Source organism: Neomonachus schauinslandi, chromosome 2 (assembly GCF_002201575.2).
Source record: "Neomonachus schauinslandi chromosome 2, ASM220157v2, whole genome shotgun sequence".
NCBI classification, from domain to species: domain Eukaryota; kingdom Metazoa; phylum Chordata; class Mammalia; order Carnivora; family Phocidae; genus Neomonachus; species Neomonachus schauinslandi.
This window is the reverse complement of record NC_058404.1, coordinates 117,123,931-117,139,473: the sequence shown is the minus strand read 5'-3', so window position 1 is coordinate 117,139,473 and position 15,543 is coordinate 117,123,931. Positions and strand designations below refer to the sequence as shown.

Here is a 15,543-nt window from a genome sequence, read left to right as displayed (position 1 = left end):
ATAACTTGTCCAAGGCCACAGATCTAATAAATATTAGAGGTGCTGTTTACACCCAGAAAGTCTAGTCCACAGTCTGGGCACTTAATTCCTACAATATGTATTATTTTATCATATAAAAAAAATAAAGCAATTACCTCTTTTTAAAATCCATCCCAAAGGGGCGTCTGGGTGGCTCAGTCCATTAAGCGTCTGCCTTCTGCTCGAGTCATGATCTCAGGGTCCTGGAATCGAGCCCCGCATCGGGCTCCGTACTCAGCAGAGAGTTTGCTTCTCCCTCTCCCTCTTTCTCTGCTCCTCCCCCTGCTTGTACTCTCTCTCTCTCAAATAAATTAAACACAATCTTTACAAAAATAAAAAAAATTAAAATCCACCCCAAAGGAGCAGTAACAGTAGCAACAGCAACAAAGTAGAAAGGGCACACATGAACCCTAAGCAAAACTTGGGTTATCATTGCAGATTGTCTTCAGACCTCCCCAACTATGTTCTTACCTTTGGATTCCTTTTCTTCTCCCTAAAAACCAAGGTTCTCCCCATACATACACCCAACCCAGGGAAGCTGCTCAGGATTCCAAACCCCAGCTTGATTCTCAATTTCCCCCAAGAGCAGCACCCCTATTTTTTCTCCACTTCTCTCTCATCTGTCCCCATACTCCAGAATCATGCCTTTTTCTTGACAAGTTGATAAGTATAAGATAATGAGATAGTTATTTGCCCGAGGTGGTGAAAAAGTTTGAGAGTGTAGAGAAATGGAACCTAGCATTCCAATGTCTATAGAAATAACTAATACTTAGGTTGTTTTGAAGATCCCAAGGAGCTTCCACATACAGCTGCTCATTTAGTTCAGTCTTCCTGATAATGCTATGATGGTTTTTATTCCTATTCTACAGATGAGAAAACTGAGACTCCGTGAGGATAACTAACTTGTCCACCATGTTCTTGCTGCTAAGAGTGGCAGAGCTGATACTAAGTCTGATTATTCTTTCCCCAAACTGCAGCCACCTCCTTTTATATAAACTTCCTCTGTCAGGAATTTCCACATATGTTACCAATGAAATCTGTGCCTAGAATAGTGAAAATTGATGATCACTGCTGGAAAAATGAAGCTTGAGAGTGAAAGAAATAGAGGATAAAAAAGGCATGCCATTTACACACAACCGTTTCATGCACAGTGGCATATTTTTTTTTAGATTTTATTTATTTATTTGAGAGAGAGAGAGCATAAGCAAGAGTGGGGGGACAGGCTCCCCACTGAGCAGGGAGCCCGATGTGGGGCTCCATCCCAGGACCTCAGGATCATGACCTGAGCCCAAGGTAGGCGCTTAACCAACTGAGCCACCCAAGGTGCCTCCTCAGTGACATATTTTGATTAAAACCATCTAAATAACCTTTGGGCCTGTCTCACTTTAATTTTGACATAGTCTTGTAGTTTATGCTACTAGAAAATATTCATTTCTAAAACTCTATTTTTCCTTTTTTCCTAAATACTTACTCCTCTGTTGCTGTATCTAGAAAGAAAAGGTTATTATAGCTGACTGCTGATGTGGGGGATCTACGTTAGTAATAATCATGTGTTACAAATAATTTTGTAAAACATGGTATAACTAAAAGATGCAAGTTTTTTTTTTTGTTTTTTTTTAAAAGATGAAAGTTTTAAAGGTAGAGAAGGATCTTATAAAAATAAAACTTGTGCCCATAGTGCATTGTGAAGAGTTTGTTGCTTTAAGAAAGGCAAATATGGGACGTGTTTAGAGATCTGACCATGAAATGATGCAAGACAGGCCTTTGTTTCTGCAGTAAATTTGCGTCAAAAGAGCAAACAAAGGGATCTCATAAGGTTGCTCAACTTCAAATTCTCTGAGAAGACTTTTATACCTGAAGGGAGAAGTTTCTGAAGACGAGTATCTTGACTGACACTTGATTTCCACCACTGTGACCCCTAACTTGGTTCTGAACACATTGTGGAGCCACACTAGAAAATCTAAGCAGTTTTTAATTGATAAAATCTGATGTTGGACATTTAAAGTGCAGTAACTGGAAAGTCTGTGAAATATGTTGAATTGATATAGTAATTGAGTCCTGGAATTCAGAACTAACAGGAACCTGAGAATGTATTTTAAGGATATTTCTTTGCCAACGCTTAGGAAAGACTCCTTTCTCCTTGCTAGGTCCCCAAATCGTTGACAGATTATTTTATAAGGCACAAAATTTTAGAACTTGGAAAAGCAGGTATCAGTCAAAACAGTTTTTCAACAGGGTCCCTTTTATTTTCAAGGTGTTAGGTAATTACTGGATTCTATCTGAACTGGTTTGTCAGCTCTCTACTAGTGAGGTTTCTTTCTATGAGCTAATTCATATGTCCCAGGAGAAAAGAACCCCCATTGAACCCCCATCGTTCACCCCTCTGCCCTGTCAAGTAGGCTCACAAAGGTCAAGTTGTATATACAACCTGCTCACTGCATCTCTCCTCCTCAGTGACCTGCCTTCCTCTTTTAGATCCAAAATAATTCACAGGAAAGATGCTTCACTGTAGCTTTTCCTTTCGAATTTGGGGTGCTAAGAGGCAGGCTTCTTCTACTTTCCAATAAAAATATTTGCAAGCATCCCAAAATTCTCATAACATCTCAAAACATAACTCAAGATATGAAAGCCACAGACCACCTCATGCATTCCTTCTCTCTCCTTGCAGAGATTTTCTCTTCTTATAGAACTTACATAGATTATTTCTTTGTCTCAAGCCTCATAAAACTGTGTGCTCTCAGATGCCATTTGTCAAATCCATCTTCTTTCCTGACGAAGGAAGAATAGTTACTGGGCAAATGGTCTGGAAGCATATTCACCTGCAAGTCAGGATTGCTTAAAGATCCATCTAGGGCACCTTTCAAACTAACGCTGGAAATAGCTTCACAGCATCCTCCACAGATGTTTGATTATGGAACCTCTGCCTGAACTCCTGGCATGAGCAGCCAGGGAGAGAGGGGTACTCATTACTTCTGAAGTGTCTCTTCACACTCCAGGAACAGTCTCTTTATGTTGAGCCATTACGTTGAACCCCCTACTATAACAATTCTCCAGTTGTCTTAGCCTTGTTTCTGGAGTCAGCTGAGAGAATATCCTCTCTTTATTTCCATTTCCATACACTGTGACCTGTGTACTTTTTTTTCCCATACCGACTCTTTATAAGCCCTTTTGTAAAGCTCTACATTCTCAGGAGGTGGTGTCAGCATTGAAGATGTCTCACCTATCAGTTACTAGAATCACATTAGCTTTAAAGGAAATAAAATTACTTCTGCTACGGCAGACCCTAAGATGAACATGAAGTTTGCGATGACTTTAAGCTTGAAGAAAATTCATTTACACACACACACGCACACTGCCCTACTATCTATCACTGCTCTGATTTCATCTGTGACCTAGTTTGTGGCTTCCAAAATTTTACATTGCTGTGGGAAGCTCATTCTTGAAGACATTTAGCTTTCTCACATTATACTTTATATAAAACCTTGGCTGTGTGTGAGGCTTCTCATTTATCTCAGGATCTCCTCAGCACTGTGATTTTTTTAAATTGAAATTTTCTGTTTGGCAGTTCAGGAATTTTGAAATAACAAAATATGCATGATATTGAAGATGGGCCATGAAAAATCCTGGTTGACATGTATTCAATCCTCATGGATTCAGATTGTAAACTGAAAGAAAAATCCCACTCATGTGCAATTGTTTTCCATTTCATTGAGCCTTGCGTATTACTCACTAAGAATGAAGGGCAATTATTTTTTTTTAACTTAAATTCAATTAGCCAGCATACAGTACATCATAGTTTCAGATGTAGTGTTCAATGATTCATCAGTTGCGTATAACACCCAGTGCTCATCACATCACGTGCCCTCCTTAATGCCTATCGCCCGGTTACCCCATCCCCCACATACCTCCCCTCCAGCAACCCTCAGTTTGTTTCCTAGAGTTAGGAGTCTCTCATGGTTTCTTCTTCCTTGAAGACTTCCCACTCAGTTTTCCCTCCCTTCCCCTATGATCCTCTGCGCTGTTTCTTATATTCCACATATGAGTGAAGAAGGGCAATTATTTTTAATAATAGGGGCAAAATGGGAAGGCGTTCCATTTATTAATTAAAAATCATCCCTTGATTTAAAAGCCAATGTATCCAGAAGAATTTCTGAACTGATTTTAATACATTTTTATCTCCAGCCTGAAGACCAGGTTTATAGCTAAATATAGTAACAAAGGGATATTTTAAAAACAAGCCTTGACAATCAAGTGTCATTCAACTGACTTGTCAGAAGTATCTATTCTCATGTCCCTTGTTGCTCATAGTTTCATAGGATTCCAACCTTAGGGCAAACTACCACACATTTCTTCCTAAGAACATACTCTGAAGACACTCTATGCCTTTTTCCTTGCTAACAGCAATCCAACAGTGTTTGTAATGATGGAACAAGAAACCACAGCAGAATGTCTTACTTGTACATGCATGTTTTTATTTAACAGAAAAGATGACTCCACAGGCCGGGGCTTCTGCCACTGAGACCCTAACTCAGGAGGAGCATCAGATGCAGAGAATGATGGCAAAGCGTTCAAAAATCATCAAGGAGCTGATACAGACGGAAAAAGACTACCTCAATGATCTCGAGCTGTGCATTAGGGAAGTGGTTCAGCCCTTGAGAAATAAACAGGTAAGTGCAACTTGGAGGGTCCCCCCCCAACCATATCCTAAATAAGATCACCAGCACCATGAAATCAAATCATCCAAGTGATAGTATCTGCCGCAGTGAGGGTGGAGGGATGGGCCCTTTTCCTTGAGGCCCGGGTTTGCGGTGGTGGAAGGTAGCATCAGATTCGTATTTCCAGTGTCAGCAGAGGGACACCCAGAGTCCCTCCATTTGGCCAAGAAAACTGTATTCCAAAATATGGGGAAAAGGAAGATCACAGTTTCTGCCACTTTGAAATTTCTATGGGTTGTTTCTTGGATTCTTATGGAACTGTGAGCAATAGGTTTTCAGCAGTTTAGGAGCAAAGCACTTAATTTGATTCAAAGATGATCAAAGATCTGGAAGAAAAAAAATGTGTTTCTCCCCCCCCACCACATTGAGAGTTCAATTAAACTTCAGATTATTTAGCCAAGTAAAATTCAACATAGAAATTAACCTGAATGTAAGGTAACACTTGAAGTGTTCATGAGTTAATCATTCTCCTCCTTTTTAATCAAGGCCTTTTCAGGGATTTTCCTGTAAGGAATTAGAGTATAGGTACAAGGATATATGATTCATATATATGTGCATGTATTAAGTACCTGATATTGTAACTGGCACCGTTCCCAGCTCTGGGGTTACAGTTCAGTACAAAACAAAGTCCTGCCCTTATGGGGTTTACTTTCCAGTGGGAGAGAGGAAGAGTCAGACAATAACTAATAAATTAATAAACAAATATAAATGAAAACAGATGGTGGCAAGTATAACGGAGAAAACCAAAGTAGGGATGAGGGATGGAGCATGGGCACAGAGCGGTGATGTTTCTATTTCAAATACGGTAGTAAATGCAGACCCTTCCAATCGGGGACATTACAGCCAAGAACTGAAAGGGGTAAAAGGTGTTCCAGGTTGAGGGGAGAGCAAGAACAACGACCCTAAGGAGTGATAACCTAATCACTAGGGTGGTAAACAGTCCTCATACACAATTGAAACAATACACAAAAGCATAAACTAGAAAGTAAAGATGATCAGAATTCACCTGCTTAAATATAATCACCATTCACATGGTTGGGAAACATCCTTGCAGGCATCAATTGGGACATTTACATACACACACACACACATACACACAAACCCATATATATTTTGAACATATATTTTTACATAAATGTAATCAAAACGACACATGCCATTTTATAACATAATCGTTTCATTCAGCAATCTGTTGGATGTTTCTTTTCATGACTACTGACACATACAAATGTTTTTCTACTGTTACTGATGCTGAGACACTCTTATGATTTGGGTATTGTCACCTCATCTCCTTAGAATAAATTCCTAGAAGTGGAATTGCTAGATCAAAGGGTACACATATTAGGGATTTTGATAAAAATTTGCCAGCTGACAACCAAAAAGTTGATACCATTCTAATTTTCATTCTCATGAACAGTGCTTGAGAAGTCAAAATACCTTTTTGTATATTCATTAGCCATTTCTTTTCTCTTCAATCCCTATTCATATTCATGTCTCTTGCCCTTTTAAAAAGATATGGTTTATCTTTTTCTTATTGTTTTACAAAACCTCTTTATATATTAAGGGTATTCTTTTTTTATCCCACATGTTACAACTAATTTTCTCAGTTTGTCTTTTGCCTTCTAGTAAGATAAAAACAAAGAGGGAGGCAAACCATAAGAGACTCTTAACTATAGAGAACAAACTGAGGGTTGCTGGAGGGGAGATGGGTTGGGGGGGGATGGGGTAACTGGGTGGTGGGCATTAAGGAGGGCACTGAGTGTTATATGCAACTGATGAATCACTAACTCTACCCCTGAAACTAATAATACACTATATGTTAACTAAATTGAATTTAAATAAAAATTTTTAAAAAATAACCTTATTTAAGGTTAAAAAGTTAAACCTTGTTTAAGTTTTATGCATTTAATTTTGCTGGGTTTAAGTGAGCAAATATATTTAATTTTATAGCTTCTGGGTTTGGCATCTTAATACATACATACATTTTGATTACAAAAATATTGTCAGCCAGTTGTCCCAACTTCAATTATTACATCTTTCCCCTAGTACTTAAAATATCCAGAAGCAGAGTTTATGTTAACACAAGATTCCTCTAAGAAATACTAGAAAAAATAACTGGCCTACAAATTAGGGAAAACCAGTGTAGATCAAGGTGACCTTAGATATAAATGTTAGGTTTGGTTTTGGTTTTGGTTTAAGACAATGTATAAAGAAAAGTGGCAAAGCAGACTTTGAATTTTTCCTTCATACCGGGTCACTTTTAGTTTTACTTCTTCATGACTTTCAATAGGTAATTACTACTGGTCAGGTCCATTCCAAAGGCTTCATTGGTATTCATATTTAATCCCCTCCTGGTTCTCAAGTTGGAAGATAACTGGCCACTTTCTGAATCTGGAAATCTCTTATTCATCCTGTAGGATTAAGAATAACATTAATGGGCGCCTGGGTGGCTCAGTCGGTTGAGCGACTGCCTTCGGCTCAGGTCATGATCCCAGGGTCCTGGGATCGAGTCCCACATCGGGCTCCCTGCTCCACGGGAAGCCTGCTTCTCCCTCTCCGACTCCCCCTGCTTGTGTTCCCTCTATCGCTGTGTCTCTCTCTGTCAAATAAATAAATAAAATCTTTAAAAAAAAAAAAAAAAAGAATAACATTAATGGTCATGAGAGAAAGTTGCTCTCTGGGTTCATTGCTAAATATATAAAAATATTTTTGGTGTTTTTCATTTAATATAAACTAGTTGTGTCTGATGTAACCTCTGTTTTGGCAGATATTAATGGTTATTAATGTTTATTTACATACTTATGAAAATATTAATTTTAAATGCACATAGCATCAGACTCCAGACTTGACCACAACCCACCCTCCCTTATGGTGAGGTTTTACCGGTCACTCCTATTTTCTGAAAAATTTAGAACCTCGTCCACTGCTCCATACCTTCTCCCTCTCTCCAGGTCCAACATCAATGTCAGGTCATTTCAATAATCAGGCAAATGGCCCGCGCAACCTCCAGGCCTCTCCACCAGTTCCTTGACTTGCTGGCATCCTGAGATCTTCCCTTCAACCCCATCTTAGCCCCTCACTCCAGGCACCACTCCCTAGGGCTGTCATTCTATTTCTGCACCCCCTCAAAATCAGAATTTCAGGCTCACCATTCTCTAGCCCACTCCCACTGGTTCTCTCTCCCTGACAAGTTTTGGATGCTACCAGGGCTAAAGTCCTTTCTCATCATTTCATTGAGAAAACAGACACAATAAGAAGATGCACTCTCCCAACACCACACCTACCAACTTACCTGCATCTCTACCCATGTCAGCTGTCTAATGGTTCTGCTTCTAATTAAGGACAACTTTTCTTCTAATGCCATGGATTCTATCCCCTCAGGCTTCTTCAAGGATTTCATTCCTGCCAGTGCCCTTTCTTCCTCCTGTATATTGATTTTACCATCACCAGCCTTATTGGATCAATCTCATCACCTTTACCTGCTATCTTAAAAAAGGAAAAACTCTCTCTTGTCTATATTCTCTTTCCCTGTTTAAGTTAGATGTGAAATATTTAATATGTATGAAACCATATGTGACTAAGACATTTTAAAATAAGCACAATTTACCAGAAGTCTGTCCTTGTGATGAGTTAATGATCAGTATTAAAAAAGACAGTATGGGGCACCTGGGCGGCTCAGTCAGTTAAGCACCTGACTCTTGATTCTGGCTCAGGTCAAGATCTCAGGATCTTGAGATGGAGCCCTGTGTTGGCTCCATGCTGGGCATGGAGCCTGCTTAAGATTCTCTCTCTCCCTCTCCCTCTGCCCCTCCCCCACATCGTGCATGCTTTCTAAAGAGCACAATTTTGTATCAAATGGAATAAGTTTATTCAGTATGCAAATGTTCTCAATTTTAACCCGTCTACCACACTGGTGAGTTAAACTGGCCCCACCAATGTACATGCCATGGCTGAGCTATAATCTCATATATGCACTCTGATCGGTGTTTGTGTTTTTTGCTTTCATCATTTTTCTTATTTTTTGCTTCCTATGTAACTCTTAGAGCAATTCTCAGAATTGGTGTTTCAGACCGTGTAAAATAAAACATTTCCATCATGGTGACATGTAGTTTATCTGGCATGTTTAACTTCTACTCTCAATACTTTGAATTACCGTTCTCACACTTCTAACTCCTATTTCCCTTGTTATTCTATTCAGATGGTTTATAGCTTGTTGATTTTTCACATCTGGCACTTCTCTTTGCTGAGATCTTTCAGTGCTCTCTGTCTGCCTCCTTGTGGAATTTGGTTTCAGCCTAGTGGTCTACTTGTCCTCTCCGCTCATGTTGAAATAGTAGTTATTCAGAGCTTTCTCAGAGTTCTCCTATCCAATCCACCTTTCCCCCACTTCTTAATGCTTTTAACCTTGACTAAGTAAATAGATGCTCAGGAACCCAGACGAAACATTTATGAGTGCCAAGGTAGTTAATTTATGCCATGAATTTATTAACTTTACCACTTTTCAATGTTCATTAGCTCCTTTTTGTCCTTACTTCCCTTCTGTTTAAATACCATTGTCTTTGCACACAGGCCACCTGTCATCAGTTAGTGTCAAAATTTATAAGTTAACACATACAATGTTTATGTAACCATGGGAACTATCTGTAAACCATGCTTAGCTAAACCTGAGGCAACGTCAGTAAATATCGTACATGTACAAGTTAGTCTGGAAGGGACTTCGGGAAGTCACCTATTCCATGTCTTTTCTCTTGTCGAGAAGACAGTCTTTGCCTCCATTGCTGAAAAGCCTATCTTTGCTCTATTGTACTGCCTCCAGGCCTTCTCTCGATACATCTGATTCATTCTTTTCAGTCCCAGAAGAAACAAGGTAGTATACGGAAGTTAAAATTGGAAGGAGGAAGTGGAAAACTGAGAAAAGCACTAGGTTATCTGAGGGCGCTTGCATGAATGAATCAGCGTACCAGTGAGTGTCTAGACCCGGCCCTTGAGTTGGCAACTGTTCTGTGACAATCATGGTTACAAATCTTAAAAACCGTAACTTCGGGGCTTTTCTATAAACAAAACTTCACCTAACTGAAATCAGGGTCAAACTCGGCAGTTACATCTTTAATTGCAGCATTGTGAGAGGTTTTGCAAAGAAGGCAAAAATTATCGACAACATTCGGTGTTGAAACATTTAGTGGGAAAACAGGTTCTAGTTATTTATTATCCAAACACAGCAATAGGAGAGATTGTACATTTTTGGCAGTAAGTCAAAATAAATCAAAGCCGGAGCAAACTAATCTAACAATGGAAAAGAGCTTTTTGTGTAAGGAAGGGACCAAAAAATGTTTGAAAAGAGTAGTTGGAGGAATCTAAATACGTGTTTTTATTTTTCTTTGTTTTTATTTCTTGAATTTTAAAAATTTACATAATACAAATATACCAAAAATCTCAAGGACACAATAGTGTCTTATAGTTATTCAATTTCCTTCTCTAGAAGACCATTACTAGCTTCTTTTTACCCTTCCAAGGGTATTGCATTTATAAGTGTGTATGTTTGAATGTACGTTTAGTAGATTTTTATTTATATTATATTCTATTTATTTATTGTTCATATTATCTGATTTGTGAATTATGAAATTTTGTGTTTTCAGAAAGAAGGGCAAAAATAATCTATAATTTTGTGTTGATAAGAGTTCAATTGGGGGGCGCCTGGGTGGTTCAGTCATTAAGCGTCTGCCTTCAGCTCAGGTCATGATCCCGGGGTCCTGGGATCGAGTCCCACATCCGGCTCCCTGCTCCACGGGAAGCCTGCTTCTCCCTCTCCCACTCCCCCTGCTTGTGTTTCCTCTCTCGCTGTGTCTCTCTCTGTCAAATAAATAAATAAATAAATAAATATTTAAAAAAAAAAGAGTTCAATTGGGATTTTCTGTTCAAATTTGTGTACCTTATATTGCAGTAATTTTTTTATAGCAGTAATTTTGAAAAGAATTTTTATTATACAGAATATATAGAAGAAAATAATCACCCATAGCTCTACACTTAGAAGTAAGTATTGTAAATATTTTTGTTTATTGACTAAGCATATACAGATGCCGGAGTCCAGCTCCAGCCGGGGTGGGTCTCTCGTAGGAAAGGACGGCGTCGGCGAATGAGGAGACACAGACACAGCGTCAGGTTGCAAGCATCTCCTCCTGATAGCCTCGGAGGAACTTTATTTATATGTTAGGATATTTTTGTTTTTCCAAATCTTAGATCATTTTCTGGATTGCAGACATAGCCTTCTTTCATTTTTCCTTTGTAATGATTAACATGACCTTTATTGATTTCCGCTTATTGGCTTTCGCTAAAACTAAAAAACAATACGCAAAGAGAAAGGTGCCAGACAGAGCGTGACCGTCTTGTTATTTTGTTCTATAGAAACTAATTCTTCGTGGAATTAGTTTCATTATGATTGCTTAGATAGGCGTAACTAAGATGAGTAGTCACTTTATCATGAAACCCCAGAAATATTCCCACAATTATAAAGATTGCCATAAACAAAATGAAAGAGAATAGCAGGAGCCCGCTGTGGAGTCTCCTGTTTTCAGGATCGTCCCCCATACTTGGACTTTGTCAAACAGCATGAGTAGCTTGGCTCGCGCCATACAGACATACCCAAATACTTTGTGAAATTGGAATCATACCCTATATGCCATTATGGAGTCTCGTCTCCCTGAAAAATATGTTGACATGTTTTGTTTTTTTTTTTAAGATTTTATTTATTTGCGAGAGAGAATGAGAGACAGAGAGCATGAGATGGGGGAGGGTCAGAGGGAGAAGCAGACTCCCCGCTGAGCAGGGAGCCCGATGTGGGACTCGATCCCGGGACTCCGGGATCATGACCTGAGCCGAAGGCAGTCGCTTAACCAACTGAGCCACCCAGGCGCCCCAACATGTTTTATTTTAACCACAGAAAACAAATATTAGTTTAAGTGGAGGGCGCCTGGGTGGCTCAGTTGGTTAAGCGACTGCCTTCGGCTCAGATCATGATCCCGGAGTCCCGGGATCGAGTCCCACATCGGGCTCCCTGCTCAGCGGGGAGTCTGCTTCTCCCTCTCCCACTCCCCCTGCTTGTGTTCCTGCTCTCGCTGTCTCTGTCTCTGTCAAATAAATAAATAAAATCTTTAAAAAAAAAATTTAAGTGGAAAATGTTTTCTTTTATTTATTGGGAGACCATACATTTGAGGAAAACAATATCAATGCTCTCTCTGGATGCCGAGCCCCCAGTTGGAAAATGGCGCCGCCAGTGTCATCACGCAGGTCCAGGTTAACCGTGGGGTGTTCAGGGTCATGACGGCAGGGACGACACTATGTCCAGCAATTGTTCTGTATGACATACGCGACGTATCACGCTGTACTAACACGCTACCGTCCTTCTCTCTCAGGATCCAAAGAGGGGGAGGCAAGTCCTAAAATAGGGAATCATAAAAGACAGGGAATTGGAGAGGACAAATCCCTCCCAAAGGGGTAGGGAAGGGAAGGGATCACAGAACCCAGGGCATTCAGCTTCCTGCTGTGCCTCCCACCCGAGTGAAGTTGCTATAGTTTAAACTATGGGATCAGCCCTGTTATAGAAGCTCATGTAAGAGGAGGGTTTGCCAAGCCCACAGAGCACAATGTAGATAAAATCATCGCAGAAAGGAGACTGGGAGGAGGGGGCATAAGTGCATTATAATAATGAAAATACTGTTTGAATATTGTAATACCACGAAAATCTATATACAACAAAAAGATGGCCATGGCCCAATTTATGTCCTATGAATTGAAGCTATCATCACTACATTTTTAGTTTGGTAAATGATTTTTATATCCCTTTGGAGTTTGCTGTTATTTTAAGGGTGCCCTCCTCACCGGAGTGAACCCATTGTTGTTCTATATGAAGGGGGCTGTAGCTTCAGCACTTGTTCTGGAAATCACCTAGCCTTCCGTCTCCTGCCCTCTCTTTTGAGGTTTCTAGTTGGACGTCCCTGGTATCTGTCTTGACAGCTCAAAGCTGGGTTCTACCTCAGTAGTGTCTACCCTCTGGCTGCCTCACCGTGTGACCAGCGTCCCCATGATTTTTGAATGTTGAACCAGCCTTGTATATCTGGAATAAATCCCACTCAATCATGATGTATAATTCTTTATATACATTGTTGGATTCACTTTGTTAATATTTTGTGGAGGATTTTTGTATCTATATTCATGAGAGATTTTGTCCACAGTTTTCTTTTCCTGTAATATCATTGTCTGGTTTTAGTATTAGGTTAATTCTGGCCTCTTATAATCACCTAGCTACTCTTCATGTATCTGGTAACTTCCAAAATTTTCAGATTGTATTCTGGGCCTCAAAAATATTTCACCTTGGCACACTGACCATAAATTTCTTAAAGTCAACTACTTTCTAAAATTGTTTCCTCCATAAAAATTGCCCTGCACTAAGTGGACTCAAGATGTTAATTGCTCATAGACATGTCTCATTTATGCAGATAGTCACCATACTCCATTCATAGTATGTTCTACCATATCACATCAAAATCCAATGCACATGTACTGTACTTTTGCAAGATATTATAACTGGGGAAACTGGGCAGAGGGGACACAGGACCCCTCTGTATTATTTTTTTAAAGCGTGTGAATCTATAATTATATTTAAAAATTAAAAGTTTAATTAAAAATATAATGTTCTTATTTTCTTCCTCTCTCTTCCTTTCTCTCTTTAACCACATGATCCTTTTAAATAAATGTGTAAAATTATATATGTAAGAACAAAATCTTTTCCTCTGACTCTTACCTTGATTTCTGTCAAACTTTTCAATTAATTCTCTTTTTATTGTGGTTTCAGAAAGATAGAGACTACATTCTTAGTGTAATAATACCCATTAGGTTGTGTAGAAGAAACTCTATAGCATATAATAATTCCCTGTGTATTGGGGCACCTGGGTGGCTCAGTCAGTTGAGCATTGACTCTTGGTTTCAGCTCAGGTCTTGATCTCAGGATCATGAGATTGAGCCCCATGTCAGGCTCCAGGCTCAGCACAGAGTCCTCTGGAGATTCTCTCTCCCTCTTTCTCCCCCTCTGTCCCTCCCCAACTGCCCCTCCTCCTGCTCATGCATGCACACTCTCTCTCATTCTAAAATAAATAAATAGAATCTTTAAGAAATAATAGTAATTTCCCATGTGTCTTGGCTCTTTCTTATGCTATGCTTGGAATACCAGAAGTCCTTCTAGATTACAAAACAAATGTAAGGAAAAGCCAACTAAATCTCTCTCTCACTTCCACATCCTACTCAATCTAGTCTCTTCTCCCCTATAGTCTAGCAGTTCCTGTGGTCAAACTCCTCAGTCACAGGACTTCACAGACTTCAGAGTGCAGAGATCAAAGCTAGGCTGATAATATGAAAACAAACCTTATTTTTTAAATAAGGGCGCCTGGGTGGCTCAGTTGGTTAAGCGACTGCCTTCAGCTCAGGTCATGATCCTGGAGTCCCGGGATCGAGTCCCACATCGGGCTCCCTGCTCAGCGGGGAGTCTGCTTCTCCCTCTGACCCTCTCTCCTCTCATGCTCTCTCTCACTCTCTCTCTCTTAAATAAAAATAAAAATCTTAAAAAAAATTTTTTTAAATAAAATATTATACTCGCTGGAAGTCTGCTTTAAACTATTTTTTTTTTTTTTTTTATTTTTTTTTTAAGATTTTATTTTTTTATTTATTTATTTGACAGAGAAAGACACAGCGAGAGAGGGAACACAAGCAGGGGGAGTGGGAGAGGGAGAAGCAGACTCCCTGCCGAGCAGGGAGCCCGATGCGGGACTCGATCCAGGGACTCCAGGATCATGACCTGAGCCGAAGGCAGTCGCTTAACCAACTGAGCCACCCAGGCGCCCTGGAAGTCTGCTTTAAATATCAATACACATATTCTTCAATCAATTAAAAATACTGATTTTCATGTTTACTAAGATCACATCACAATGAAGAATCCCACGACTTATATGGCCACACTTTTATGTTTTTTTTAATCGAAGACTTAATTTTCACCTCTTTGTAAAACTCTAATATTTATTACTAATCTGGGCCATTGTTCCTCTATTATAAGGTCAGATACTTGAAGTCATATTAGAAAAGTCAGAACAAATATTGATTACGTTTTTTTACTTTTTAAAACATTTATTAGTAAGGGTAGTTCTTGGGGCACCTGGCTGTCTCAGTAGGTAAACATGCAACTCTTGGTCTCAGGGTTGTGAGTTTAAGCCCTATATTGGGTGTAGAGCTTACCTTAAAAAAACTTTTTTTAAATAAAATCTTTAAAAAGGGGGGGGGGGCGCCTGGGTGGCTCAGTCGTTAAGCGTCTGCCTTCGGCTCAGGTCATGATCCCAGGGTCCTGGGATCGAGCCCCACATCAGGCTCCCTACTCGGCAGGAAGCCTGCTTCTCCCTCTCCCACTCCCCCTGCTTGTATTCCCTCTCTTGCTGTGTCTCTCTCTGTCAAATAAATAAAATCTTTTTTTTAAAAAGATTTTTTTTTAAATAAGGGCAGTTCTTATGTGCTGGAGAAGATTATAGTTATGCAATGTTAAATTTAAAAATAAAAATCCCACAAGTAAATGGTGCTGTCATCCACAAAGTGACTGCATTAGTATATAATATGTAACTTGCCTCTTTTTCAAGTTACTCACACAATCATCACTGTTCACTTTCTCATCTTCCTTGGGAGGGACTTTTCTGTTTTGTCATCGTGGAAGGCATATAGCTTGCTGTCAGATTGGATTCAGATTTAGTTGGGTATGGAACTGATATATCAATATTCT

The 15,543-nt window shown here is 39.5% G+C and overlaps 1 protein-coding gene across 1 annotated transcript in view; it reads left to right on the top strand.

The window, feature by feature from the left end:
* ARHGEF38 (Rho guanine nucleotide exchange factor 38) overlaps positions 1-15,543 on the top strand; it is a 125,906-nt gene that overhangs the window by 27,315 nt on the left and 83,048 nt on the right. Inside the window, exon 2 of the mRNA XM_044913089.1 lies at positions 4,501-4,685. Coding sequence (XP_044769024.1) covers positions 4,501-4,685 — 185 coding nt within the window. The remainder of the gene's footprint in view (positions 1-4,500; positions 4,686-15,543) is intronic.